The sequence below is a fragment of the Oryx dammah genome, unplaced genomic scaffold (assembly GCF_014754425.2).
Source record: "Oryx dammah isolate SB20612 unplaced genomic scaffold, SCBI_Odam_1.1 HiC_scaffold_4, whole genome shotgun sequence".
NCBI lineage: Eukaryota > Metazoa > Chordata > Mammalia > Artiodactyla > Bovidae > Oryx > Oryx dammah.
This window is the reverse complement of record NW_024070188.1, coordinates 71,499,770-71,527,092: the sequence shown is the minus strand read 5'-3', so window position 1 is coordinate 71,527,092 and position 27,323 is coordinate 71,499,770. Positions and strand designations below refer to the sequence as shown.

Sequence of the window (27,323 nt, the reverse complement as noted above, 5' to 3'; positions counted from 1 at the left end):
GTTGCCTAAATGGTTTTACAGACAGACAGACAGACAGACAGACAGACAGACAGACAGACAGACACACACACACACACACACACACGGTTGGTAATGGAGGGAGTAAAGAAGTAAATGGATCATTAGTATCATCATAGCAGCTAACATTTGTTGGAAACAATGTGTCAAGCACTATACATGTATCACCTCACAAAAAGCACCCTCTATTATAAGCAACATTTTTACAAATGAGGAAACTTATACACAAGGTTAAATAAGTTACCCAAAGCCATAGAGCTAGTTAGTAAGGAAGCTGGGGTTTGAACTCTTGCAGTCTATTAATAACTCCAGGACATACACAGAGACACAAACACGAACACACCATCATCAAACCTCACTTCCCAAAAAGAAAGGACCAATTTTCACATCTAAACATCACCTGATATTTCAAGTCATTTAAAAACTGGAGAATATAGAGGAAACACTTATAGTTGAGACTAGGAAAGTCAGACTAATCTGAAACAATAAAACCAGACCAAATGTAACTTTTAGTAGCAAGTAAATACCATAAAACCAATAAAGGTTTGAAAGCCTTCCTTACAGCCTACCTAGGCTTTTAAGAGTTTCAGGTAATAGGAATATGGTGATCTTCTCTCTTCACTCCCAGAACCTGCAATAGTGTTTGGCACGTAGCAGGCATTTAATAAATAGCTATGAATAAATGACTTTATAAAATCTAAGAAACCTGTTTACGTCCTGTCGTATCTGCTTAGGTAAAATTAAGCTCATTTTTCAGAAAGTCAACCAAAAGTACAGGATACTAGAAACACGTTCAAAGTTCTTATTTCTATCAGGAGACAAGACTAGATTGTCTTTAGGGGCAATTATAGCTCAAAATTCAAGGAAATCTATATTTCCAGCCTATTCATTTGACCTTCCAGTCATTTGTTAGGTCGGTATTACAATCATAGCAATAGCTCCTCTTATTGCTTCTTCTTTCTTCTGGGATTTTTCCACTGTACTGTCAGCAAAATAGAATAAAAAACAGTAAAAGAAGCAGGCAATGGGACCTCAGCCAATCACACGTTCTGAAAGAATAATTCCTCAGCAAACTTCACTACCGTCATTGCCACTATGCGCTATACACATGCTTGGAGAACCTCTATTTTTATGAAGAATGTGGTAATGATCAGTGCTACATACTGTACTTAGTAAACTATTAAGATCTTTTAATTATATATCTTCTTAGAGAATCTGTTCAATTCCTGTCAACAAAGAAAAGGTCAAAGAAAGTATCAGTATTGTTCCAACAGCAACAGAAGTGACATATTCAATTTTGCAACCAGAAACAGAAGACTCGAGTATTAATACAGTGGAAAGCAACTGGAGGACTTTGATATCCTGTGCAGTATCTGAAAATACATTTATATGCTGCAAAGTTTAAAACAAGGATGTAGATAACCATATTTTTCATGAATTCATAAATTAGTAACTAATAAATTATCCCATGTTTAATTATGTAACATTCTGTGAATGTAACTTTGAGCAGATATTCTGCCAACAAACCCAGAAAGACTTTTAAGAGTAAACTGTTCTTCCCTGATGCCGTTAAAAACAGTAAGCCCAGGCGCAGCATTTGAATCCATCAAAACCCGGAAGTTTTCCACTAACTTCTGTTACCACTTCTTTTAGTATATCCTTAGACTTTCAGCAAACAGGGTAATTCATACTTCTTCAAGGATTCCAGTAAGACTTCAAGGTGTCTACTCTGAACCAGCACACTGTTCTGTGAAGAAAAGGTCGGTGGATGATATTTTACTTTTAATGGCCTAAGTCTTAAACTGTAATGTGATTATTTCTCAGTAACAAAGATAAATTCCAAATACTGCCATAGTGTGGTCAAAGAATATTGACAAAAGGATTCTGAAAATGAAAAGAGAATGAGCTTTAGCCTACCATTTACTCTGTGTGAACATAAACAAATCACGTTGCATGTGAAAGCTTTCAATTCTGTTATTCTGTACAGTTATGAGGAATAAATGGGGCAACAAATAAAAGGGCAAACAATACATACAATCTATTCTCAAAGAAAGTTCTAAAAGGTAGCAGATAACCAGAAAAAAAAAAAGGGAAGTATGCAAACTGAACCATGATAACTAAGACAACCTGTGTGGGCTGCAGCGTTCTCACCTGTGAACTGTGCCCCTGCCTGCCTCGCCTGACCAGTTTAAGGATCACCTGCAAATCTTAAGACTAGACTTTCCAACCTCTCAATCAGATTCCATGGTCTTTCACTGCTGTTTCTCATGTCCAGTGATGCACTGCTGGCACGATGAGTAGGGCACACCCAGAATTCCAGTTCCTTCTCATCTTCATAAAGACTTCGTACATCAGTTCCACAGCAAAGGCAATGACATGAACAAAGTGTCGGCTTGTTTCCTCACGGTTATACCACAAATCTCTAGATGTTATGACTGCTTTAAAATGACATCCTCTCTACATACACTGTATTGAATGTGTTTCTTACCTACCATTTGCCTCACGAAGAATACTATTACCCTGTCTACCAAACATTTAACCAGTCTTTAATTCTGGCTCTACATCATAAGCAGCCATGAACAATTACAACAGAAAAGAAATTACAAATGTCAAACTCCATGCCAGACTCACTAAATCAGAATTTTCTATCTAGAGTGGAAATCCAAGCACATGTTTGGGCATTGTTTTATTTTTTCCCCCCAGTTCCACAAATTATTCTAATGTGTAGCCATGGCTGAGAAAAACTGGAAAACCTTGTGGCAAAAACATAATTAAGCATTATCTTCTATGAAATTTATATAGATATACATACACACATAGACACAAGGCGTTTATTTATATATGAATAATTACTCTGGCCATCTGATGCGAAGAGCTGACTCACTGGAAAAGACCCTCATGCTGGGAAACATTTAAGGCAAAAGGAGAAGGGCGTGGCAGAGAATGAGATGGTTAGCATCACCAATTCAATAGACATGAATCTGAGCAAACCCCAGGAAACAGTGGAGGACAGAGGAGCCTGACCTGCTGCAGTCCACAGAGTCACAAAGAGTGAGACACAACTTAGTGATTAAAGAACAACAAATTAAACTGTTTCATTTGAAGAAAAAAAAATCTGAAAAATTATGAATCCCCTTAATCTCATTGTAGGTCTTACTTTTTAAACTTCTAAAAATTTGCTACTTCCATTTGAACTAGTTCTAATCAACTTGATAGGTTTAAGATAGTGAAGAATATTTCATTTTATATTTTATGAATTTTGAATATATTTACAATACTAAAATTTTTGTCAAATAGCAATTATTTGCACTTTTATAGTACAGTACCTCTAACTTTATAGTTTCATTGACTTGACAAACATCAATTTAAACACCTTTTTAAAAATTAAAGATCATGTATTTTTCACCTATAAAAATTAATACAGACTTCTGATTTCTGGTCCAGCATATAAGACACTTGCAAGTTGTCATTTCATCCTAACAACAAATAAAAAGCTGAACAATCAAAAGATCAACAACTTATCTTAGATTTAAAAGAATTCACAGGGCAAATGACTGCTCCTAAAACTTCAGAGACAGACCAATACAGAGAATGACAACATACCAAAATGAACCAACCAACAGACACATTTGCAGGAATCAGTGCTGGGGCACGAAAACCTAGATTACATTTGATGATGAACTGCTGGAGGCTTAACGTAGACAAGTTTGTGAGAAACCCCAGGTGGACCCAGTCATGGGGAGGGGGGATTTCCCACACTTTTCTGTGAGTTTCACCTCCAAGAGCTCTACTATGTTCTGAGAAAAATGCCCTCTTGGAAAGGGAAAAGCAACCATTTTAAAATATACTGGAGTGTTCTGTTCATAACAAGGTCTACCCTTGGGAGCAATAAACAGAGCCTAAACTGCTGGGGGTTTATCAGAGCCTAACTGGCCTGAAGGAAGGGAAATCAACTTCAACCCTCTCCAGCCACCCTAACTCCTTTGGCAGAAATGGCAGGAGTAGGGAATTGAGAACAGTTGAGAAGTTCACAGTCCAGAAGCACAGGCTCACAAAAAGACTATGACCTACACACAGGTCTACAGAACGCTTCCCCTCCCCTTACCACCAAAAATTAATCTAGACACAGACCTTACATCCTTCATAAAAATGAACTCAAAATGGATGGCAGACCTAAATGTAAAATGTCAAACTATCAAATTCTTATAACATAGGAGAAAACCTAGATGACTTTGCATACATCAAAGGCATCATTCATGAAAGAAAAAAAAAAGATAAACAGGACTTATTTTAAAACTTTCGCTCTGTGAAACACAGTATCAGAGAATAACAAGACAAACCACAGACTTGAAGAAAAAATTTGCGAAAGACAACTGATAAAGGACCATTATCCAAAATATATAAAGAACTCCTAAAATTCAACAATAAGCAAACAAACAACCCAATTAAAAATAAGCCAAAGACCTTAAGAGACACTTCACCAAAGAAGATATACAGACTGAGTATAAGCATATGAAAAGATGCCCCACATAGGTCACTGGAGGAATGTACAAGGAGATATCACTACAAATGTATTGGAAGAGCCAAAATTCAGAACCGACAACACCGAATGATGATGATGACATGCGGCCAAATAGCTCTTGTTCACTGCTGGGTGGGAATACAAAATGGTACAGCCACTGTGGAAGACAGTTTGGCAGTTTCTTATAAAACTAAACATACTCATACAATCTAGTAGTCTTATTCCCTGGTATTTACCCAAAGGAGGTGAAAATTTATATCCACACATAAAACCATGCATGGATGTGTATACCTATTTTTTCAAAACTTGGAAGCAACTAAAGATGTCCTTCAGTAGGTGAATGGATAAATAAACCATAGTACATTCGGCCAATGGAATAATATTTAACAAAAAAAAGAAATGAGTTATCAACTATTAAGAGATAAGGAAAACTCAAATGCATATTACTGAATGAAAGATGATCTAAAAAGGCTGCTGACTATGACACCAGCTATATAACATTCTGAAAAAAAAAAGGCAAAATTATGGAAACAGTAAGAAGATCACTGGTTACCAAGAGGTAGGAGAAGGGGAGAGATGAATAGATCAAGTGCAGAAAATGTTTAGGGCAGTGAAACTATTCTGTATGATACTATAAAGGTGGATATGTGTCAATATCCAGTTGTCAAGACCTACTGTATGTATAAGACCAAGAAGGAACCTTTACATAACTATGGACTTTGAGTGAAGATGTCTCAGCGTAGGTTCATCAACTGTAATAAATGTATTGCTCTGCGGGGGATGCTGATAATGGGGAGTCTGTGCCAAATGGAAACAGAGATATATAGGAAATCTCTGTACTGTCTGTTCAGTTGTGCTGTGAAGCCAAAACTGCTCTGAAGAGTAAAGTCTACCCAAAAAATTAATATGTTAAGAAGTGAAACTAGCCACACTCTCATAAAGGTGGACGTAATTTTTACTTCTTACTCACAATTCTAACATTCTGCTAGTTTGCTACCTAAGCAAAACTATACTGTGCACTATTTCTACAGTAAAACAAAATGCTAAAATTAACCACGAAAGATGCACAGGTCAACATTTAAAACTTTCTTAACACAATTTTTAGTAATTTACAGTAAATGTCCAATGTGTTTGACTGCTTTTCTTGTGAGTGACACATTAACTCAAAGTGACTGCAGCGTCTAGACTAAAGTATAATTACAGCATAGTGCTTGTGCTCAGTCACATCTGACTCTGTGACCCCATGGACTGTAGTCTGCCAGGCTCCGCTAACCATGGAATTTTCCAGGCAAGAATACTGGAGTGGGTTACCATTTCCTACTTCTGGGGATCTTCCTGACCCCAGGGATTTAACCCATGTCTCGCATCTCCTACATTGACAGGCGGATTCTTTTCCACTAGTGCCACCTGGGAAGCCCCAATTATAGCATTAACTGGTTGAAATAAGCCTCGAGCTACATCGTCCACTATTGTTTTGAATAAGAATTTATTATTTTTGAATAGAGTGGTCAAAAAATATTCACTTATTATTTACTGCTTTGGAGTTAGGACTATCTCTAAAAGGGTCAAAATGAATTATATTTACTATCACAGGCAGTTCTTTAGAATGGCTTTTGATACATAAATATACTTTCAAATGAACCACTTGTTCAGTCATCTGTGAAATACAGTCATAAATAATCGTGGTCTGGGTTAAAGAAACAAGAAGGAACATACATTCTCACGTATCAAGTAACAGTCTTTTACCCCAGCATTCATTCTCAGATGCTTAATGGTTAAGTTCTCAAGTATGTATGACCAAGTGAATTTTAGAAGAAAAATAAAACATATTATGAAAAATATAGTACAAAGACTACAAATATGGAAAATCTGTTTCAATACTTTTTGTCCCTTTCAAAAGACAAAATATATATATATATTAATATATACATATTATACACACACACACACACACACACACAAAAGGAAAGCAATTTGGCAGAAAGTACTGCAATAGTTGATGCCACTAGACTTAGTCAGGTTTGGCAGAGTACTGCTGTGAAAAAGCCGAGGTAACTGCTATTACCACAAAAGATTATGTACTTTCAAGAAAGGGTAGGATTAATCACTCTTCAACAGACAACCTCACCAGGAAAAGCTTCAAAAGTTCTAGATAGCCCTTATTGAAAGGGAAACACAACCAAAGAGTGTTATAAAAATATCCCTAATTAAAAAAATAAACATTATTCAATAGTAACTACTGTATAATTTCTAAGTCTACATTATTTTGCAAATAGCATCATGTGCTTAGCAAATTCTAATTTCCCAATGAAGACTGTACTGATGTCAAAAGCATTAGCTAATTTTTTTTCTTTCTATTCATGCCCAGATTAAGGGAATGTTATTCTAGATCAATGTTCATTTTTAAATCATAGCACCAGTAAAAATACATAGTATGTTCAGTATGTCATCGTTTCATTTGTCTTTATATAATAACCTTTAGAAGGATTAACACCAGTTGGAAAAGTGAAACTAAGTAGAAATTAGCTTTATTTACTGAATAAAGTTTGTAGTTACTGCTAGTGAAAAGTTATATAGACAGTGAACAATGATAAAAATTTTTCAAAGTAGATATAATTTTTCAATTTAAGTACCATGTATATTCATTCCAAGAAAGGGCGAGGAACCTATCTGACTCTTAAAGAAGGTAACCATGCACATAAATTTACTTCTAAGAGCTTTATGAGTTTTTGTTGTTAATACATTTTTTCAGGTTTTCTTCCACAAATGAAAATGATTTATTTTTCATCAAAATTTGCAGACATCTAAGAAATCAAGCATCACTACAAACAAAGCTAGTGGAGGTGATGGAATTCCAGTTGAGCTGTTTCAAATCCTGAAAGATGATGCTGTGAAAGTGCTGCACTCAATATGCCAGCAAATTTGGAAAACGCAGCAATGGCCACAGGACTGGAAAAGGTCCGTTTTCATACCAATTCCAAAGAATGGCAATGCCAAAGAATGCTCAAGCTACCACACAATCGCACTCATCTCACATGCTAGTAAAGTAATGTTCAAAATTCTCTAAGCCAGGCTTCAGCAATACGTGAACTGTGAACTTCCAGATGTTCAAGCTGGTTTTAGAAAAGGCAGAGGAAAGGCAGAGATCAAATTGCCAACATCCGCTGATCATGGAAAAAGCAAGAGTTCCAGAAAAACCTCTATTTCTGCTTCATTGACTATGCCAAAGCCTTTCACTGTGTGGATCACAATCAACTGTGGAAAATTCTGAGAGAGATGGGAAAACCAGAGATTTCTTGAGAAATCTGTATGCAGGTCAGGAAGCAGCAGTTAGAACTGGACATGGAACAACACACTGGTTCCAAATAGGAAAAGGAGTACGTCAAGGAGCTTCTATGCAGAGGACATCATGAGAAATGTTGGACTGGAAGAAACACAAGCTGGAATCAAGATTGCCGGGAGAAATATCAGTCACCTCAGATATGCAGATGCCACCACCCTTATGGCAGAAAGTGAAGAGGAACTAAAAAGCCTCTTGATGAAAGTGAAAGAGGAGAGTAAAAAAGTTGGCTTAAAGCTCAACATTCAGAAAACGAAGATCATGGCATCTGGCCCCATCACTTCATGGGAAATAGATGGGGAAACAGTGGAAACAGTGGCAGACTTTATTTTGGGGGGCTCCAAAATCACTGCAGATGGTGACTGCAGCCAAGAAATTAAAAGACGCTTACTCCTTGGAAGAAAAGTTATGACCAACCTAGATAGTATATTGAAAAGCAGAGACATTACTTTGCCGACTAAGGTCCATCTAGTCAAGGCTATGGTTTTTCCAGTAGTTGTGTATGGATGTGAGAGTTGGACTGTGAAGAAGGCAGAGCGCGGAAGAATTGATGCTTTTGAACTGTGGTGTTGGAGAAGACTCTTGAGAGTCCCTTGGACTGCAAGGAGATCCAACCAGTCCATTCTGAAGCAGATCAGCCCTGGAATTTCTTTGGAAGGAATGTTGCTAAAGCTGAAACTCCAGTACTTTGGCCACCTCATGCGAAGAATTGACTCATTGGAAAAGACTCTGATGCTGGGAGGGATTGGGGGCAGGAGGAGAAGGGGACGACAGAGGATGAGATGGCTGGATGGCATCACGGACTCGATGGACGTGAGTCTGAGTGAAGTCTGGGAGTTGGTGATGGACAGGGAGGCCTGGCGTGCTGTGATTCATGGGGTCGCAAAGAGTCGGACACAACTGAGCGACTGAACTGAACTGAACTGAAGAAATCACAAACTTTAACAAAATGTTTACATTCATTTCTATTTTTAGAAGTATCTAAATGCTCCTACTTATCTCACTATAACATTAATGAAAATATTAAGAAAAAACTACAAATATCAATCAATATATTTTAAATTAAAATTACGAAGAAAAGGTCTCAAACAAGCTGAATACTTCAATAATAGAACTGATGACTGAACTGTCCCCAAAGGATGCCTGATAAGTCATCTTCATTATCACAGTAATTATAATTCACCAGAAAAATAATGCATCTTTCACAGGGTCAAAAAAAACTTATGAAAATAAATTAACTTGGTATATAATGGTACCATGTATCATTGGTTCTTTACCATATTTTTCTATTTATGACTAAAAGATTAAATTTAAATTGAGCGTCCAAGTGTAATTTATGAGACTTAACTATAAAAATGTCTGTAGTCATTCCTTCCTGAACATTCCTCCATAATTTAAAAACAAGGAAGCTGAATAAACTGGAGTGGGTTTATTCCCTTCTCCAGAGGATCCTCCCAACTCAGGGATTGAACTTGGATCTCCTGCATTGCAGACAGATTCTTTACTGTCTGAGCCACCCAGGAAGCCCAATAATTCCTTCCTGAGCATTCCTCCCTAATTTAAGAGCAAGGAAGCCTAATAAACTAGAGCAAGGGTTGGCAAACTTCAGCTTGCGGGCTGAATCTAGCCCACTGCCTGATTTTATAAATAAAGTTATATATTGAAGTATCTACATTCTTTCCTGCAAATACTGTCTATGCTGCTTTTGTGCTACACTAGCAGAGTTGAGTTGCTGGGTCAGAGATGATAAAGCCAAAATGTTTACTACCTAGCACTTTACCAAAAAAAATTGCTGACTCCTGAATTAAAAACTTAGATCTTCATTACTTCATTTGCATGTACACATACACTCATCTTTTATATGATCTTTAGTAGAGACCATACTAAGCTAATCATTTAAGAATCTGCATGTTCCTTCTGTTTTGATTTTATAATTGTATACTGACCTCTGTCCAAATTTCTGAACTTTTCATAAGGCAGAGGATACTGGTTGACTCTAATTTGCACTGCTTTGGACTCTACTGCATCTTCTCATAACATTTCTGACAGTTAATAAATTCCTAAAGGCCTATTTTTAGATACTTAATGACTATGTCATATTACATATAAAAGGATGGTAATATAGAAATTTAGATTTTCAATGGTGAAGTAAGAAAAAAGATGGCTACATGAGTGGAAGTAGGGATGAAATTAAAACCAAAAGTACATCACAAAAACAAAAGCACTCAGCTTTAAAGAATTATTTAATGGGGAAAAAAAAAGGATTCTAGACTTAAGGAATCATTAAACACAAGGCCCACTGTGGAGCACTAGTAGTAAGCAGTCACTGTGTCAATGATTCTTTCCCCTAACCCTCCTTCCACTCACGCACTAACACCCCCTCGCCCCGACCAAAAAACGAAAGTAACACGTTGAATGGAGCGATTAACAGAATTCAAAATTTCTTTAAAATGAATGCAAGGGAGTGAGAGATTAAAGCAACTGGGATCACCAGATCCAGAAGTAGATGACTACTCTTTAAATTCTTCAAAAATGTTAAAAGTTGTACTAATGATATATGGAGGAAGATAACTAACTTGTCTTTCCTCTTTGATGTTACAAATAAAAATCAGAAATGGGTTCAAATTAAAAGTACAAGACATTATATGGAAGCCTGAACATTTTTATAGTAAGAAGTCTGAGTAGTTAAATCTGAAGGTACTATTTTCTTCTTAGAGTGATTTATCTCACAAGTGATTAAGGCAAGGGAGATATATCAAGTACCTTTTGATAGTCTTTTGACGATGACAGTTTTATGAACTCTGTTTATCTAATAGAAATCAAGTCAGTTACTCTGTTCTACTTCCTCCAAAGTTTTATAGTACTATGTTTAACAAAAGGTATTCAAATATTAAAGGTATGCTTAGCTGCTCAGTCATGTCTCACTCTTTGGGACCCCATGGACTATAGCCCACCAGGCTCCTTTGTCCATGGGGAGTCTCCAGGCCAAGAATACTCACTGGAGTGGGTTGCCATGCCCTCCTCCAGGGGATCTTCCCAACCCAGGGGTAGAACCCAGGTCTCTCGCACTGCAGGTGGATTCTGTACCATCTGAGCCACAGGGAAGCCCAGGAATACTGGAGTGAGTAGCCAATCCCTTCTCCAGGGGACCTTCCTGACCCAGTAATCAAACCAGGGTTTCCTGCATTGTAGGTGGATTCTTTACTAGCTGAGTTACCAGGGAAGCCCCAAATTTAAAAGATACTATATAGGCAAAGGTCCTTTTCTCTGTATCATTTTGCTATATCCTTAAACAGACATCTGTTTAGTTCAAACCGAAGACATTTCATTGATCCACAATCTTAAAATACCGAATATACCTTCCAATGATGATAATGCACCAAATCAGGACAGGATATTCTCATTTAAACATTACAAATCAATGCTGACACTCTGATTATTAATTTCCTTCTTGTAAATAAGGTGTCACTTCCAGTGCATGAAGTTAAAGTCAAAGAAAGACATCCAAAGCTTATCTTTTTTTTAAAGTATAATCACCACTATAGTTCACTTATTTACATGCACATTGTTAGTTATTACTATTCCAAGTACTATACAATTACCAGATTTGCTATTCAAATTACATGCCAGCAAGTCAATGAAATTAGTCTCTATTAAATTCCTTATATAAAATTTAATTAAATCATATAATTAGGAACCCAGCATTATTTTTAAGTAATCTCATTTTAATTTTACAACCTGACCACTAACACTCAAGAAAGGAAAGTAAACTTTGTTAACAATATTAAAAATTCCCTAACTTTCCTATGTCATATTGAGGACTTACTGATTATACAAGGAAAAGCAACAATTCACCATCTTATTCAATGTGAGCTGTTGTTTCAACAATAAAAAAAAAATGTTCTTCACATGTTATTCCTTGCTCCCTTTTGTAAACAAAAGATTACAACTCTGTACCTGCTGACTTATGAATGCAGTCAATGGGTACAAAGTAAAGGAACCCACAATGGAAGTGAGTCCAACACTTCACTCTCTGTAACAGGTACTCAGAACAACCAATCAGAAGATACTCTAGACAGAGGTGGTCCACAGCATTCCCAAATCCTCTGCAGAAATTCAAGATCGCAGAGCTGGAAGGACTCTTAGAAATCATCATCCCTATTTTCTAGTTTTACAAAGAAGGAAACTAGAAGCCTAGAGATTTTAGTTGGTTTATCCAAAATTAGTCTGACGACCAGAACATAAACTTTTAATAAGGTAATTCCTCCAACGTTCCTTTACCTTTCTCTGCCAGAATGGCAAAGTCAGGTTATAATTTTAAAAACAAATTATACTAAAAAAAAAAAAAGGAAAATAAAGAATACCTAACAGAAAAAAAAAAAAAAAAAAAAAACGCCTATCTTACTTAAAAGCCAAAAGTGCTTACCAACCACAAATTTGATTCATCAGTAACTAACATATCCCTTTTCAGTTCCATTCACATTCTATCATACTTTTTTTCCCCTCCACAAGAAATTCATTGTAAAATAACTGCTTTCAGGCAGACAGCTTTTCTGGTAGTTTCTAAAGTCAATGTGTCTTTTTTTCCTGCTGCCATAATCCATGCTGAGAATCACAACCTATAGCTGACACAGTACTCATTCTTCCTTTTATACAAAGTCCTCTTTAATGAGTTAAGAGTTGAGGAATAAAAGTGTTTCAAAGTCCTTGTTTCTCCTCTACAGCTAGAATTTCAAATGACTAGAATTCCTCTATGAACAAAAAGGATGGTGAGGAAGAAGAGTAATAAAAATGTGGTTTTTAAAAAAGTTTCTAGCTAAATGGTTTCACTTTTAACTACTTTGAACAAAAATCTATTTCCAAATTTTTCCAACATTATGATTATGTTCTGTAAAATAAGCAGCAAGTCAAACATTGCAATGCTAACTTATTGTATAAAATCTTTAAGCAGTCATTTATCAAGCACTGTGTGTAACAAATCTTCACATATTATCTTATCACATCTAAGTAACAATTTTGCAACCCTGTGGTTGAAAGAAACACAACCATTTTTAAAAAGACAAAATAGTACTTTAAGATCTTTTCTTCAAAGGCTGTGTCAGCTATAAAAGTAAATGAAATTAAGGCCTTCCTACACAGTGCCTGGCACCGAGTTGCCTCTCAGCAAGCATTTGCTGAAATAAATGAAAGAAATGAAAACTAAAACCACAGGAGAAACTCATATTTATAATAATATCATATTAAACAGTCACTGAAACAGTCCTGGCATGCTCTTAAAAATTATACATTTACATTATTGCATTTAATTCTGATTCTCACTTCATCAGCTAGGAGGGTTATTCCTTAACTGGTGGAAGACCTAAGACAGAGTGTAGTGGTTCTCAAGCAGGAGCATCTGGAAGTGTAAGGGCATCTGGAAGCATGAGGGCATGTGGGTCGCACACTGACAGCACAGGTAACCTAGCATTTAGTAAGCAGGAACCATGGATACCAAACAGACTACAACATGCTGGACAAACCCACACAATTATCCAGCCCCAAATGCTAGCATTACTGAGAGACACTGACCGAGAATAAACGGACAAAGCCAAAGAGCTAACAGTGACTTTACACTAGCTCAATAACAAAACCCAAGAAATCACTGGGGACCAACCCAAAGGCAATCAAATATAACACTGTATCAACTTCTTAAGTTAAAATAGGTCTAGGCTACCTTCTCAAAATGGCAAGAGGAATAAACTAAAAGATGACATAATTCCAAACTCAATACTACTCTGCCACCTTCTTTATCAAGTTTTCCATTTCTGTCTTGTAATTGCTTCAGGGCAGTATTTGAAAACTTTATCTGCAGCTACTCCCTCTAAGATCTAATACAAAGAAGTCCTCAAGTCCTTCTCTAGTTCCCATTCTACTTCCCCTGCTTTGGATCCACTTTACTACCCATACGGATTAATGGTGACATACAAAGGTTGCCGTGGTTCTATTTTTTTCATCCATGACACACTGCCCTGCTAATCATCCGAAAGGTCACAGTCTACCTGACAGCATCTCTCTCACATAGCTACCATGATTCCTTACTGAGTAACAGCCAGGTAACTCAGGTTGACACTCAAGTTTTTCCACCAACTGGTTCCTTATTTCTCCCAACTCAATTAGGATCACAATTTCAACCAGTTTCTTTAGTATCCCTCCAAACTACCATAACTCTCTTTTCTCTACTTTTGACCTCAGTTAGCCTAGAATAATTTTCCAACTTCTTTTCTACCATTCTGAATCCTTATCTACTAATGTGCAGAAATGTCAGCAAATGCAATGAATTCAACTGTAATTTCACTTTGTGTTATGCCAGTAGCTGCTACTGCAGCTAAAACGCTTCAGCCGTGTCTTTGCAACCCTATGGACCATAGCCCACCAGGCTCCTCCAGCCGTGGGATTCTCCAGGCAAGGATACTGGAGTGGGTTGCCATGTCCTCCTCCAAGGGATATTTCCCACCCAGGGAATGAACCTGCATCTCTTATGTCTTCTACATTGGCAGGGATGTTCTTTCACTAGCACCACCTGGGAAGTAGACCCCTAAATAATTCTAATTTCAACTATGTGTAGTTTTAATCCTTGAAAGTAAGGAACATTTTCACTTCTTTTCCCCATTCAGGACAATATATAGCTACTTAGAATCAAAAAGTTGTTTCTTGAAGAAATCATCTAATACAGCATCTTCATTTTAAAAGTAAGAAAAAAAACCTAACTCAAGGACACATAATTCTTTAGTGGCAAGACATGAACAAGAGATAAGGGCACACTTTATAATCAAATGTTAACACTTACCAAGTGCTTATTAAATGAACTGCAATGTACAGAAAGCCTTTTGTAACTCTGCATTCAATAACCTTACACTGAAATTTGAAAGACAGGTCTACACCTTATCAAGGCAGAGACTGCCGACCATGTTTTCCACAAGTCAGGAAGACAAAAATGAGGTCCTTTGATAATTTTGATACTTAAACTCATGAATTTTTACAAAACTTCAGTAAATTTTCCATTTTTTGGCACAGTCCTTCAAATATTCATATGTAAAATGACCTCATTGTGTTTAGGAAAAAATACCTTAAAAATAAGATCAGGGTAGACCATGGTTACAACAGACTATGATGCAATTCAAAATTATACTAGTAAACCAGCAGTCTAGATAAGGACAACAGCAGGATTCCTAGCAATGCCTTCATTCTTCAGTTAGAACCATTTTTCTCCCTTTTCTGTGTTCCATTTGGGGACAGATGATTATTTTATCTCAACAGTTCTGATGCCTAGATTACTTGGAAGAATCAAACTGCACCCACTTCTACATGGCAAGAGGAGAATTAAGATAATTAAATCATTACTATATGACTTGGCATATAAAATTATGCTCTCCTGCTTCCTATCAGTAAGTTCACTCCAACTTCATATTCACTCCAGAAGCCAAGAAGGCTGAACACAAAGCACGTTTATATAATTAGATCAGTCATTTGCTATATATTAATGCTGCAAATACATTCAATTTATCTTGCATCATTATTGGTTAGATACTATTTAAGGATTCAGATTTCCACAGTTCTTATCTACAAACATTAGATATCAGATATAAATTCCATATTTTATTCCTAATCTCAAAACAGAACTTAATATAGTCCTTCAACATTTAGGAAGATATTCTATTAGTTAAATTAGATATCCAATTCAAATTCTAATAGCCCAATCCCACTTTTAAAAATCTCCTACTCTGCTCCATAGTTAAATGAAAGTAAAGACTTTGATTTACAAGTATATCTCTGTCCTAAAGACATCTTTTAGAACAAATGTATTATAGGCTATAAGAGTCTAATATGAGAAAAAAACAAAGGACTAAAAGAAACTGAATAAAATAGTGAAAAACAGAGCTAGGGCAAAAGAACAGACTTAGAATAAGTCTGCACATTAAATCAATATGGAGCTTGGAAATAAACTATAGCTGCCCAGTTTTCAAAACAAAGAATGGAGAAATGAACAAATTTTAAACTACATATGGTAGAAATTATATAAGAATAAAAAGATCTTAGTCACTTTCTACAAATATAAGCCATAATAAGCTCATGAGCTTATTTTCTACCTAAACTTGACAGGAGGAATGACTAGGTGGTATTACTGGTAGGCAAACCAATTTATCACTCTGGAATGTTCATATAAATCTCATAAAAGGGAAAGCAGAAATATATTTGATAAATTGCTTTATTTTCATTCTAAATATAGTAAGAAAAGTTCTTAAAAAATTAAGTGTAAATGTAAATTATAGGTTTACTTTTCATATAGTATTTAACTATTAAACATGTACAAAAGCAAAAGACTGATGTAAGTGATGATTTTGTACACCTGATCCCTGCTGTCATTTGGCGATTAACATTAGGCCTAACACTTTAACCTCTCCCTTTGCGTATTAATAATATGCTAATTAATCAAATGCATTAGGGATAAAAAGTCTTAAGAAAAATATTTGGTTTTATAAAATCAAGCCTTGCTTGCAGTACTTATTATATTAAGTTATAAAAGAAGCAGACTGGCTGTTAAACAGTTATGTACATAAAAAAATTGAGACCACATTGGGTCTCAATTGGGAAAATAGTAAAAATTAAACCCACTGAAAAGAAAGCCAAAATAATCTAAAAATAACTAATTTAGTTCCACACTTTTCCCCCTTCTTTGTGAACAAAAAAATTTGCTTTTCATTCTGAACAGTCCATCTAGATCAACAACACACTACTTTTGCCACTACACAGAGCTGTGCTGGACAACGAGTACCCACACTGCCAAAATTTAAATCCTATCTTCACAAGACTAAAACAGGAACCCTCGACTAGAAAGGTATTCATCACTGGATATAGGAATATCTAAACAAATGAAGTAAAAAATATTTCAGAATCAACTAGATATTTGCGCAAGAACCATTTAGACATACTGTCTTAGAAACTCACAAACTGAGATCTAGCCTGGTCAGATATTACCATTTTACTAGGTATGAGAGTACTATTGATATTTACTATGAATGATAGTCTTCACTTAGTAACACAATTCAATGAAAACTTTTATAAGCATTTTGAACATAGCACATTAATCACAAAGGAAAGGAGGCATATCCTGATACCATATATAGCCCTACTTTGAAATGAAGACTTTGAAAGGTAAGGAAATGGAAGATACATGTTAAATTAAATGCAAGCTTCCCCCTACCCCCGTCCCCCTTCTCAGGAGGCAGATAAATCGAAAATGTGGAGAGCACAGTTCCTTGTGTCTCTGTTTATTATCTGGTGTTTTTTTGCCAGTTATTACCAACACATTACCTCACTAATATATAGGAAGCAGATACCCTATTGATGGTGAACAAAGCATTTTCTTTTTAAAATCTTAAGCTTAAGTTTAAAAATAAGGGCAATGTAGGTAAATGCCACAGTAAAAGTAAACACAATTTTACTTCAAGTTTAAATAGTTTGAGAGGAATTGTTAAATATTCTCCATTGTTCAGACTGAAAAAATGATCTCAAAGAATGAGTAGATATTTGGAAAAACATGCTATGATAAAATTATAGTTCATGCATAACTAGGAAAAATTTCTCTATACTAATACTTCAGAGTACAGTTAACCTCACAGTATTTACATATACATCACAAATGTAGATCAAGATGGGAAAACATATCAAGATAGTATACTTCTCTAATTGCATTATACTAAGAAAATGCTCTAAAACTTCTAGAAAACAGCAACACTTCGTAACTGATAAAATTTACATTTGTTTTCTAATTTTTCTAGATGATCAGGTCAGAAACAAATTCAAATTCAATCTCTAATTTAATAGAATAATAAACAGGTCATAACTGAACATCTACTATGAACAATATTTTTAAAAAGCAAATAAAATGTGCCTTGTGCAACTGTCTTTAAGCTTCATCCTCAACATAGTCTGTTCAATAGACCACTACTATAAGCAGATATATTCCCCTTAGAAACTTCTACCTCCTTGCAAAGACAGTAATTATTATCACAAACCTTTAGAACTCTTTTTACATGTTTTTAGCTATGTATAAATTGAGAGTCATGACACAACAAGGCAACACACAACCTGAACATATGTATAATCACGGGGAAAAACACAACCACAGGATTTCACATTAATACCTGATCATACCATTTCTTTGGAATTACACAGGAAAAGCAACTAATCAGCAAAGAGAATGATTGGGGAAAAGTTAAATTAAATGAAAGGATACAGCCTTAAAGCACCAGTCTGAGTTCCCACTGCCAGGATCTTCTGTACAGGATCAAAGGCCAGGGCCGAGGGTTGATAGGGAAATCCATGGCGAACAGTCTAGGCATGGGCAAGTGACATCACAGCAACCAGGGCAGGAAGCAAAGTTTTAAAACAGAAAAGTCAACAGAGACATTAGAACCTAGAACCAATTAAGAACCTATTATGACCGAAATAAAAGACACATACATGCACTGCTATTTTAAAAAAAACTATGAAAACTATGAATTCTACATCACATAAAAACTTATGCAAGTAAAAACTGAAACCAAAAAAAAAAAAAAATCGATCCCAGTGTTACAGTTCTACTTTCTCATCACAGAGGTACTCTTTAGAAAAATATTTAACATTCTTTTTACTCTTATGTCTGAGAATAAATTATTAAAGTTGGCAGTGGTAAAAAATTCTATAAATTCATTTAAAAATGCAATTCATGCTTATTTCAAGTGTGATAACTTCATCCTTACTTTATTTCTATGTTAAATGTAAGTACGTTTACGGAAACGCTGTCATAATTAATTAAGGATTCAGCAAAGGAATTAGCAAAAATCTATCTCATCATGTTGCAACCGTAACAGAATGAAAATAAATACAGCATCTATTTTTGCATCTTGGTATTAAATCCTTAATTTTAGGCTACTGAAGCAAAAAGTATAATACACACTTAAACTCTGACTTACGAACGCCTGGTATTTATGAAGGCAGGTATTAATAGAGACACAAGTTTGTATTTCTCACTGAGCAGCTGGTAAATTAATTCGCTGCATCATTCTTTCTGAATTACACACTATGGCAATTGCCGTACCATTAATAGGCAAAAATTCCACTTCTAACTTTTCCACCAAACACAAGGCTAACAAAGACCCTGCGATTTCATATGTGAAGTCTCCTATCACATTTTAAGGTGAAAATGAGCCAACATGCAGTTGAACACGTCTATCTTTTTCATAAACAATATTCGTTAGACACTGTTCCCAAAGGAAACTTGGAAGTCGGTGAAAGATCTATCAAAATACTTGAATATAAACGTCGTTGATTAAGAATACGAATTAAAGGTCAGTATGCTGGAAGCAATCCTGAAATGATTGCCGCATGTGAAAATCAACGAAAAGAGGAGTAAGATGATGTCAATCTCCAAAATAGCCCACCAAGCAAATGTGTGCTGTGGGAGCGAGCCCTTTTATTCGCGGTATTGAGTATTATTGGCGTTCTAACCCTGGCACTCAGGCTTAAAGCCCGAGGTGCCCCTAGAACGACCCCAATTTTCGCGGGGCTGCGCGCTCCGTTCACCTTGCAGAGCTGAAAGTGCTCGGACTGGAGCGTTTCCTGGATCTCGGGCTCCCGGTTCCCAGGTGGGTGCTGCTGCTGCTGCTGCTGCTGCGAGGCCGAGGACGAGCCGGCGGTCAGGCCGTCCAGCACCTTCCTGATGTTGAATTTCCTCATGGTCGCGGCGGGGCTCCCCCGCACCCCGGGAGCCGAGGTAAGGGGCGTCCCCAGGCGGGGGGGGAACCGGCCCGGGCCGAGAGCAGCTTCGACCGAGGACGCAGAGGAGCAGGCGCGAGTGGGAGTGTGAGGGGAAGGAGGCAGCTGGGGAGAAGCGAGAGATAATCCGAACAGGAAATGCTGCGACGACGAGAGAGCGCAGCGGCGACCAGAAGCCCCGCCGGCGACCCCTGTCGCTCCGAGGCCGCCGCTTCAGCCGCCGCCGCCGCCGCCGCCGCCTCGCTCCGCGGCCCGGCGGCACAGCAGTGGCGGCGGCGCCCCGAGCCCGCGCCGCCCAGCCTCACCTGGCGGCGGGCTGACTCTGCGCCGCGCCGCCGCCCCGGCTCGCCCCCGCCGCCGCCGCGTCCATGGCCAGCGGCCCCGCCGCTCGTCGCCCGCCCGGGCCCCCGCAGTCCCTCAGCGCTTCCTCCCGCTCCGGATCAGCCGCCTCCTCCTCCTCTTCCTCCCGGGGGTCGCCGGCTCTCCGTCCGTGTTCGCCGCTCGGCCTCCTTGCCGCTCAGCGCCGCTGCCCGCCGGGCATCGCACGCAGGGCGCCGGGGTGGGTCCCCGCGCTCTCTGCCTCGCTTCTCCGCGGCTGGTTCGGCCCGCCCTCGCTCCTTCAGAGCTCCGGCTGCCCTCCTCAGGCACCGCCGTCGCCGCCGCCCGCGGTCCCGCCCGGCCGCTCCCTCCCGCCTGACAGGGCGCCTCGGCACAGGGCACCAACGCCCGCTCCGAGCAGCAGCGGCAGCCGCGGTTACAGCGCTGGCCGCGGCGGTGGCGGCAGCTGGGCCTCGGCGGAGTCGGGCTGCTGAGCATGCGCACCGCGCGTACCCACCCCCTCCGCCGTCGGAGTGGAGCTGGGGCTTAAATTATCCTCTGCGAAAATCCCAGACCATGGCTAAATTTCTCCCATCTCAATAGCCCTGCCAGTGGATGCAGCTGCTTCTCCTGCAGCTGGGGTAGTAAAAATGTTGATGACTACCAAGCAGCAGGAAACCTTTATTTCAAAATCGGTCATTAAATCGAGGGTTTATATTCTCACCCTTTAACGAGGCACACACTCCCGGCTGCTAGCTGCAAAATGATTGTTGCCGCTTTATTCATGGTCTTTGTTTTGGATTGATTTGGATATGGATTTTGGAAAAAGAGCGTCTAGACAACAGTTATTTCTGTGGCAAGAGTATGACAGACTTAGAAAGGTACTAGGAAAGGAGATGAACCTAGAGCGGGGGAAATGAATTCTTTCCTGAAGCTCTTACTACTGGTAGGACGAAAGCGTGGACCTGGCAGGTAGCTGCTAGAATGGGATAGGCTGCCAAAGGGAACCGGTTCCAGGGCTGGGTGTCTGCCCCAACCAGTGACACCCCAGCCCCGGATTCAGTCCGCACGCCAAGGTGGTGGAGATGGGGGCGGGAGAGAGGGTGGAAGTAAAGAGCGCGGGCACTCATTTCAGAATCTTCAATCCGCCCTGTAATGCTGTCTCGAGTAGCTTCTTCACTCTTGCAAGGAGAAAGGGGGAACGAAGGAAGTTTAAGCTCGAATCTTTCCATTGCTTCACTGTCACAGTCTCACTTGGATGCTCATAGACAGATGTCTAGCTCAAGTTTGAAAAGATAGATTCATGCTGCGGTTACCTTTTCCGGAGAGTGAGTTTAACACGGAAAGGTGGGTGGGAAGCAGAGGTACTAAGTAGGAAGGAGTGGAAACTAGGAAAAACGTAAAGAAAAGGTTGGAAACCCATAAAGACGAATTCTAATTAGTGAGGTGGGAGTGGGAAGAAGCATACTCTCCCAAAGCTAGCAACTCCCAGCCACTGACGCTCTGAGTTACAGACGGTTTTCTGAGCCGAAATAAGAAGTGCCCGCCCTCTTCCTTATGATTGGTCGCCTCCCGCCTGGTGCAGGGAAATTCTCGTCAGGGTATTGGTTGAAATGACAGGCTGTCAAGAACAGTCAACAAACCAGTGGCGACTGAGCCTCAGGAATTTCGGGAAATGTAGTACTCTGGAGCTTCCGCATCCAAGAACGCTGTCTTACACTAGAAACCTATAAAATTGTTTTAATATGTATTGAATTTAATATTTATTGAATAGTTATTGAATTACCTAGTTAATTCACTAGGCGTAACCAGCGATAAAAACAAGTTTTAAGATTTTTTTTTCAGGCCATTTCTAAGTGGCTCTGAAAATTTTGTTTACTGATTTAGTTCTGTGAAACACATTTTTTGAGTGTCGAACACTTTGCTAGGTACTGAAGACTCAAAACTTTCACGAGCTCGCCAGTCAAATGGGAGCAAACCTCAAGTAAATAAATAATTGTGAAACAATGTGATGAGTTCATTGAGGAAATCATGCGAGAGAAGGACTGAAGAGGGTTAAGAGAAGGCAGGAGAAGGCCTGGAGATGGGGAACTCATCATAGTTGAGTCCAGGTGAGGAGGAGTTGGCTAGGTGAAGAGGAGTTGACTAGGTGAAGAGGAGGGAGAAAAGCATTAGAAGCCAGCTGGGAGATGGTCAGAATTACCTGGAGAGCTTTTAAAAAAATAGGTATATCTCCATAGGAGTAAATTGCAAAACAGAGAGATCACTTCCCCACAGAACTTTATGATCCACCTTTTCACCTAGTTTGAAAATATATCTGTTGGATGATTTGTCATCACTGGATTATGAAACTCTTTGGAGGAGGGACAATTTCTTGCTGAGAGGCTTTGTGGTATAGTGGAAAAATCCTAGACTCCGTTGTCTGCCAGACATGGATTTCAATCCAGACCTTGGTAATATGGGCAACCTTGGACAAATTCCTTACTTTTCCTAAGGGTCAGATTCCTCATGTGTAAAATGAGATTAATACTACCTTCTTCCTTGGGTTTTGGAGGATAAACTGGGGAAGAAAAATGTAAAGTTTGCATTAATTAGGTACACATTCAGTTCAGCCTCTCAGTCGTGTCCAACTCTGCAACCCCATGAATCGCAGCACACCAGGCCACCCTGTCCATCACCAACTCCCAGAGTTCACTCAGACTCACATCCATCGAGTCAGTGATGCCATCCAGCCATCTCATCCTCTGTCGTCCCCTTCTCCTCCTGCCCCCAATCCCTCCCAGCATCAGAGTCTTTTCCAGTAAGTCAGCTCTTCGCATGAGGTACACATAGTAAAATGGAAAAACTGCTATCAGGGTCCTTGGGGAGAAAGGGACTTCAACAAATCACCAGTTTAGGCCACTACCCCACCAATTTAAGGAGCGAGGACTTTTGGAATTTTGTTTTGATTTTTACACTTCATCCCTCTCATCAGATTATGAACTCATCCTGACAGTCTCAAAACTTTGGTTCCTAGAGGACATGTAAACTTTAAACAATTTAAGATGAATATTGAGCATATCTACTACTGTAGGTTAGCTTTGTACACTTGCAATCTATCTTCTCCTGTTTCAAAGACATATCTAGAATTCTGTTAGGTAAAAAGCAACAACACTCCCAAATATCTACTTTTGTGATGGCAAGGATAAAATAAGAGATCCTCAAACTCATGATATTTCATCTCAGTTTCAACTAATCAATTGGTTTTAAATTAGGATTTTATTTTAAAATTAAAATTAATTAGAAATTTAAAGTTTATAATAAAAATGACTTAAAAAATCAATAATTTATATTATTCATTTAAAAATTTAGCACATGGGGTAGTTTTACCCATAGTAATCTCACAACAAAATTTTATTTATTTATTCTTGTTTTGTTTGCTTGAATGACTCAGTGTATCAGTTCCAAACAATTGAATATCTTTCTGCCTTTGGGAAAGGCAGATATTCTCCCAAATGGAATTCTTCCTTACCTGCTTATTGTAGAAGGGACCAGGAGATGATGACATAATAATATATACCACTGACAAATTATAAATAGCTGTATTATTAATACATTTAGCTGAGTTAGGACAGCTCTAAGCAATACTCAGTTAATTTAATAGAAATTAAAAGGTTAAAAAAAATAAATACATAGGAGGAAAGGCAGCTTATTCAATTATTTGTCATGAAAGGCCAAAGACCAAGAATTCATAACATTCCTGAATCTGCCCATCTTCATTATCTTGTTTAAGGGCTACCAGGCTAACAAAGGCTCTGTTATTGGTCTCACAGGGGCAGCTGGATACTGATTGATAAGAATAAAGTAGAAAGTGACAATAAATATTTTAAAAAGAAATTATGTTATTGGCAAAAGCTTTCTGGAAGGTAGAAAAACTTTACCTCACCTGCTAAGCATTCATTTGTATTGACTTAATTTTCATTTATTGAGTCCCAAAGGATGTGTGCATGACAATAATTGATTCACTACACCATTTAACAGAATATTGAATTTAAATTATACATAAATTGCAGTAGAGATGTTAATTAGTTAGTTTGCCTGGTTCACGCCCCCTTTTCTGAATGGGTCCCCTAGGCCCTGCTGAAATGCTAGAACTGGGCACCTCTGTTTTGATCCCATGACCATGTGTCTTGGTCTAAACTGATTGGTTCAAAGGCAGACACCTGAAGTAAGCCAAACCAAGAGATCACCTTCTGGGAATCTGGAACTGAGTCATAAAGATGCCAATTAGTCTCAAACTAAGAAGTCATGTAGAGCTGGGATTAAAGCTGAGAGTTCCCAGACATCTATGGAACCTAGGAGAACCAAGCAGACACACAAACTATACCAGAGAAGTGACTCTAGTCAGGTGGAAAGTCTCCATTCCTGACTTTCCAGTTCCCAATCCTTATTCCTTGGGAAATCTGGCAATACTTTCTTTCTTTGTGTTCATGAGTTCTAATAGGTTTCTGGTTCTTGCAATCAAATATTCTGGTCAGAAATTTAGGTACAACCTGCCCCAAATGTAAAGGAATGTAAAGATATTGTAGCCATTTTTCACTGCCCTTTTTACTTTATACTCACAAGTCTGCCTACAATTAACAGGCTACTACAGTAGCCCAGCAAGCAAATGGTGGCTTGGAATGGTTATATGTAGTGGTTACTATGAGAAAGGGTCTGACTCTGAATTATATGTTAATGGTAGAGCCAAGATTTGCTGACAGAATTAGGGAGGGTATCAGAGAAAGAGAAAAGAGAAGGATAATGCCCCCGTTTTCAGTCTGAGCACTTGAAAGAGTGGTGTTGCAATTTAATTTCCACATTTATGACTTCTGGAGAATTTCCAGTTACCATTTGTACCTGCATGAACTGGACAAATATCATCAGCTAAATAAACAAGCCTTGTCTGGGAACAAGCGGGACCCACTATGTTGTGATCTTCTTTGTCAAGCTCTGGCCTTTCTAGAAAAATAGATTAGGCAGATATTAATAAGCCTTCATTATTCCATGGATTACTTCTATTACTATTTAATATTATTTGTAAGATTATCATTGAACTAAATACAAAAGTGCCTAGACAAAGATCAGTAAGTTCAAGGGAAAGAAAATTGATCAGTAATTAATCAGGAGTTGACTTAGGTCATACCTGAATGGTCTAGTGGTTTTCCCTACTTTCTTCAATTTAAGCCTCAATTTTGCAATAAGAGTTCATGATCTGAGCCACAGCCAGCTGCTGGTCTTGTTTTTGCTGACAATATGGAGCTTCTCCAGCTTCGCTACAAAGAATATAATCAATCTGATTTCAGTATTGACCATCTAGTGATGTCCATGTGTAGTCTTCTCTTGTGTTGTTGGGAAGAGGGTGTTTGCTATGACCAGTGCGTTCTCTTGACAAAACTCTGTTAAGCCTTTGCCCTGCTTCGTTTTGTACTCCAAGGCCAAACTTACCCGTTACTGCAGGTATCTCTTGACTTCCTACTTTTGCATTCCAGCCCCCTGTGATGAAAAGGATATCTGTTGGGGGTGTTAGTTCTAGAAGGTCTTGTAGATCTTCATAGAACCATTCAACTTCAGCTTTTTTGGCATTAGTGGTTGGGGCATAGACTTGGATTACTGTGATATTGAATAGTTTGCCTTGGAAATGAACAGAGATCATTCTGTTGTTTTTGAGATTGCACCTAAGTACTGCATTTCAGACTTCTGTTAACTATGAGGGCTACTCCATTTCTTTGAAGGGAGTCTTGCCCACAGTAGTGCTTTTGAACTGTGGTGTTGGAGAAGACTCTTGAGAGTCCCTTGGACTGCAAGGAGATCCAACCAGTCAGTCCTAAAGGAAATCTATCCTGACTATTCATCAAGGACTGATGCTGAAGCTGAAGCTCCAATACTTTGGCTAATTGATGCAAAGAACTGACTCATTGCAAAAGACCCTGATGCTGGGAAAGCTGAAGGCAGGAGAGGAAGGAGATGACAGAGGATGAGATGGTTGGATGGCATCACTGACTCGATGGACATGAGTTTGAACAAGCTCCGAGAGTTGGTGATGGACAGGGAAGCCTGGTATGCTGCAGTCCATGGGGTCACAAAGAGTTGGACACAACTGAGCCACTGAACTGAACTTAAGTTCAAGGGAAAGTTCAAGGGAAGTGCAAAACAATACAAATTGAACCAAATGAGCACTTAAACAGAAAATGTGAGGCATTCAGAAATATAAGAGAGAAATACTGTCAGATTCTTAAAAATAAGAAACTGAGCAATCAGATCCTCAATAAATTCTAATATATTTCAAATTATAATATAATTATATAATATTTCTATTTCTAGAACTATATTTCTATTTCTAAATATTTATTATATATACTTATATAATAAACTAGTATAAATATTTATATATTATATATATTTTTATATATTTCTAAATATTTCTATTTCTATAATATTTCTAATTATATAATCTTGCTACAGTGGGAATGATAGTCCTACAATGGGACCATATTTGAGGTGAGAAATAATGCTTCTAGAATTTTTAATTATAGTATCTTATTTTAGGTTTTAAATCTTACTGTAAATAATTTCTCATATTTGATTTGTGGACTGAAGAGCTAACCATAAAGTTTGTACTTTATACAATTAATCACATTTAATATGTTGTAGAAACTGAGTAAGCTTTAAAAAGCAGTTAAAGTTAGTATTTTGTTCCACCCCCAACCCCACTGCTTTGTTCTTCTCCACCTCACCTGTCCCCTGTCTCCAACTATGCCCCCCTCAAACATGCACACACAAATGGACCACCTGGGAATCCCATTAAATTACCTACTAACACGTCAGTACACCAAAATGTTACACATTCCTAGCTCTTGAAGCCTTGGAATTTGATTTTTCTTGAATGATTTCTTAAGACAAACTTTGATGGAAGGTAAAACAGTTAGCACAGGACATTCTCTTCACCTATTTATACATGCCCCACTACTCTTCCCCACCTCATGGCAGTTTTTCCAATACCCCAGATCCCTCTCTCCTTAGAAATCCTAGCCTTTGCTGGATAGCTTATTCACTGTCTCCAAATCCCCCTTCCTCAATCTGCTTAGACATGTTCTGGTATCACAGCATCTACTCTCTTCTCTCTGACACTCACCTAATATTCTCAGTTAATCAGGGGGAAAAAAAGTGAACAGCCTGGAAGCACAAAGAATACTTTTCACAGGGAAGGGACAAGGAACATGATTATGTACACTGTAGTGGTTTAGCTCTGTTTGTTCCTGGCTCATAAATACATCCAGAGAGATAATAAGCATGATGTTGAGGACACAA

The 27,323-nt window shown here is 38.3% G+C and overlaps 1 protein-coding gene across 2 annotated transcripts in view; it reads right to left on the bottom strand.

Moving 5' to 3' along the window:
• Positions 1-19,893, bottom strand: part of STXBP5 (syntaxin binding protein 5) — a 167,640-nt gene extending 147,747 nt beyond the window's left edge. For both annotated transcript variants that reach the window (XM_040238645.1, XM_040238646.1), the window contains exons 1-2: positions 19,485-19,893; positions 18,157-18,254 (exon numbers count right to left, since the gene is read on the bottom strand). In XM_040238645.1, the coding sequence (XP_040094579.1) occupies positions 18,157-18,254; positions 19,485-19,637 (251 nt within the window). In that variant the 5' untranslated portion in view covers positions 19,638-19,893. The remainder of the gene's footprint in view (positions 1-18,156; positions 18,255-19,484) is intronic.
• Positions 19,894-27,323: the final 7,430 nt, after the last annotated feature.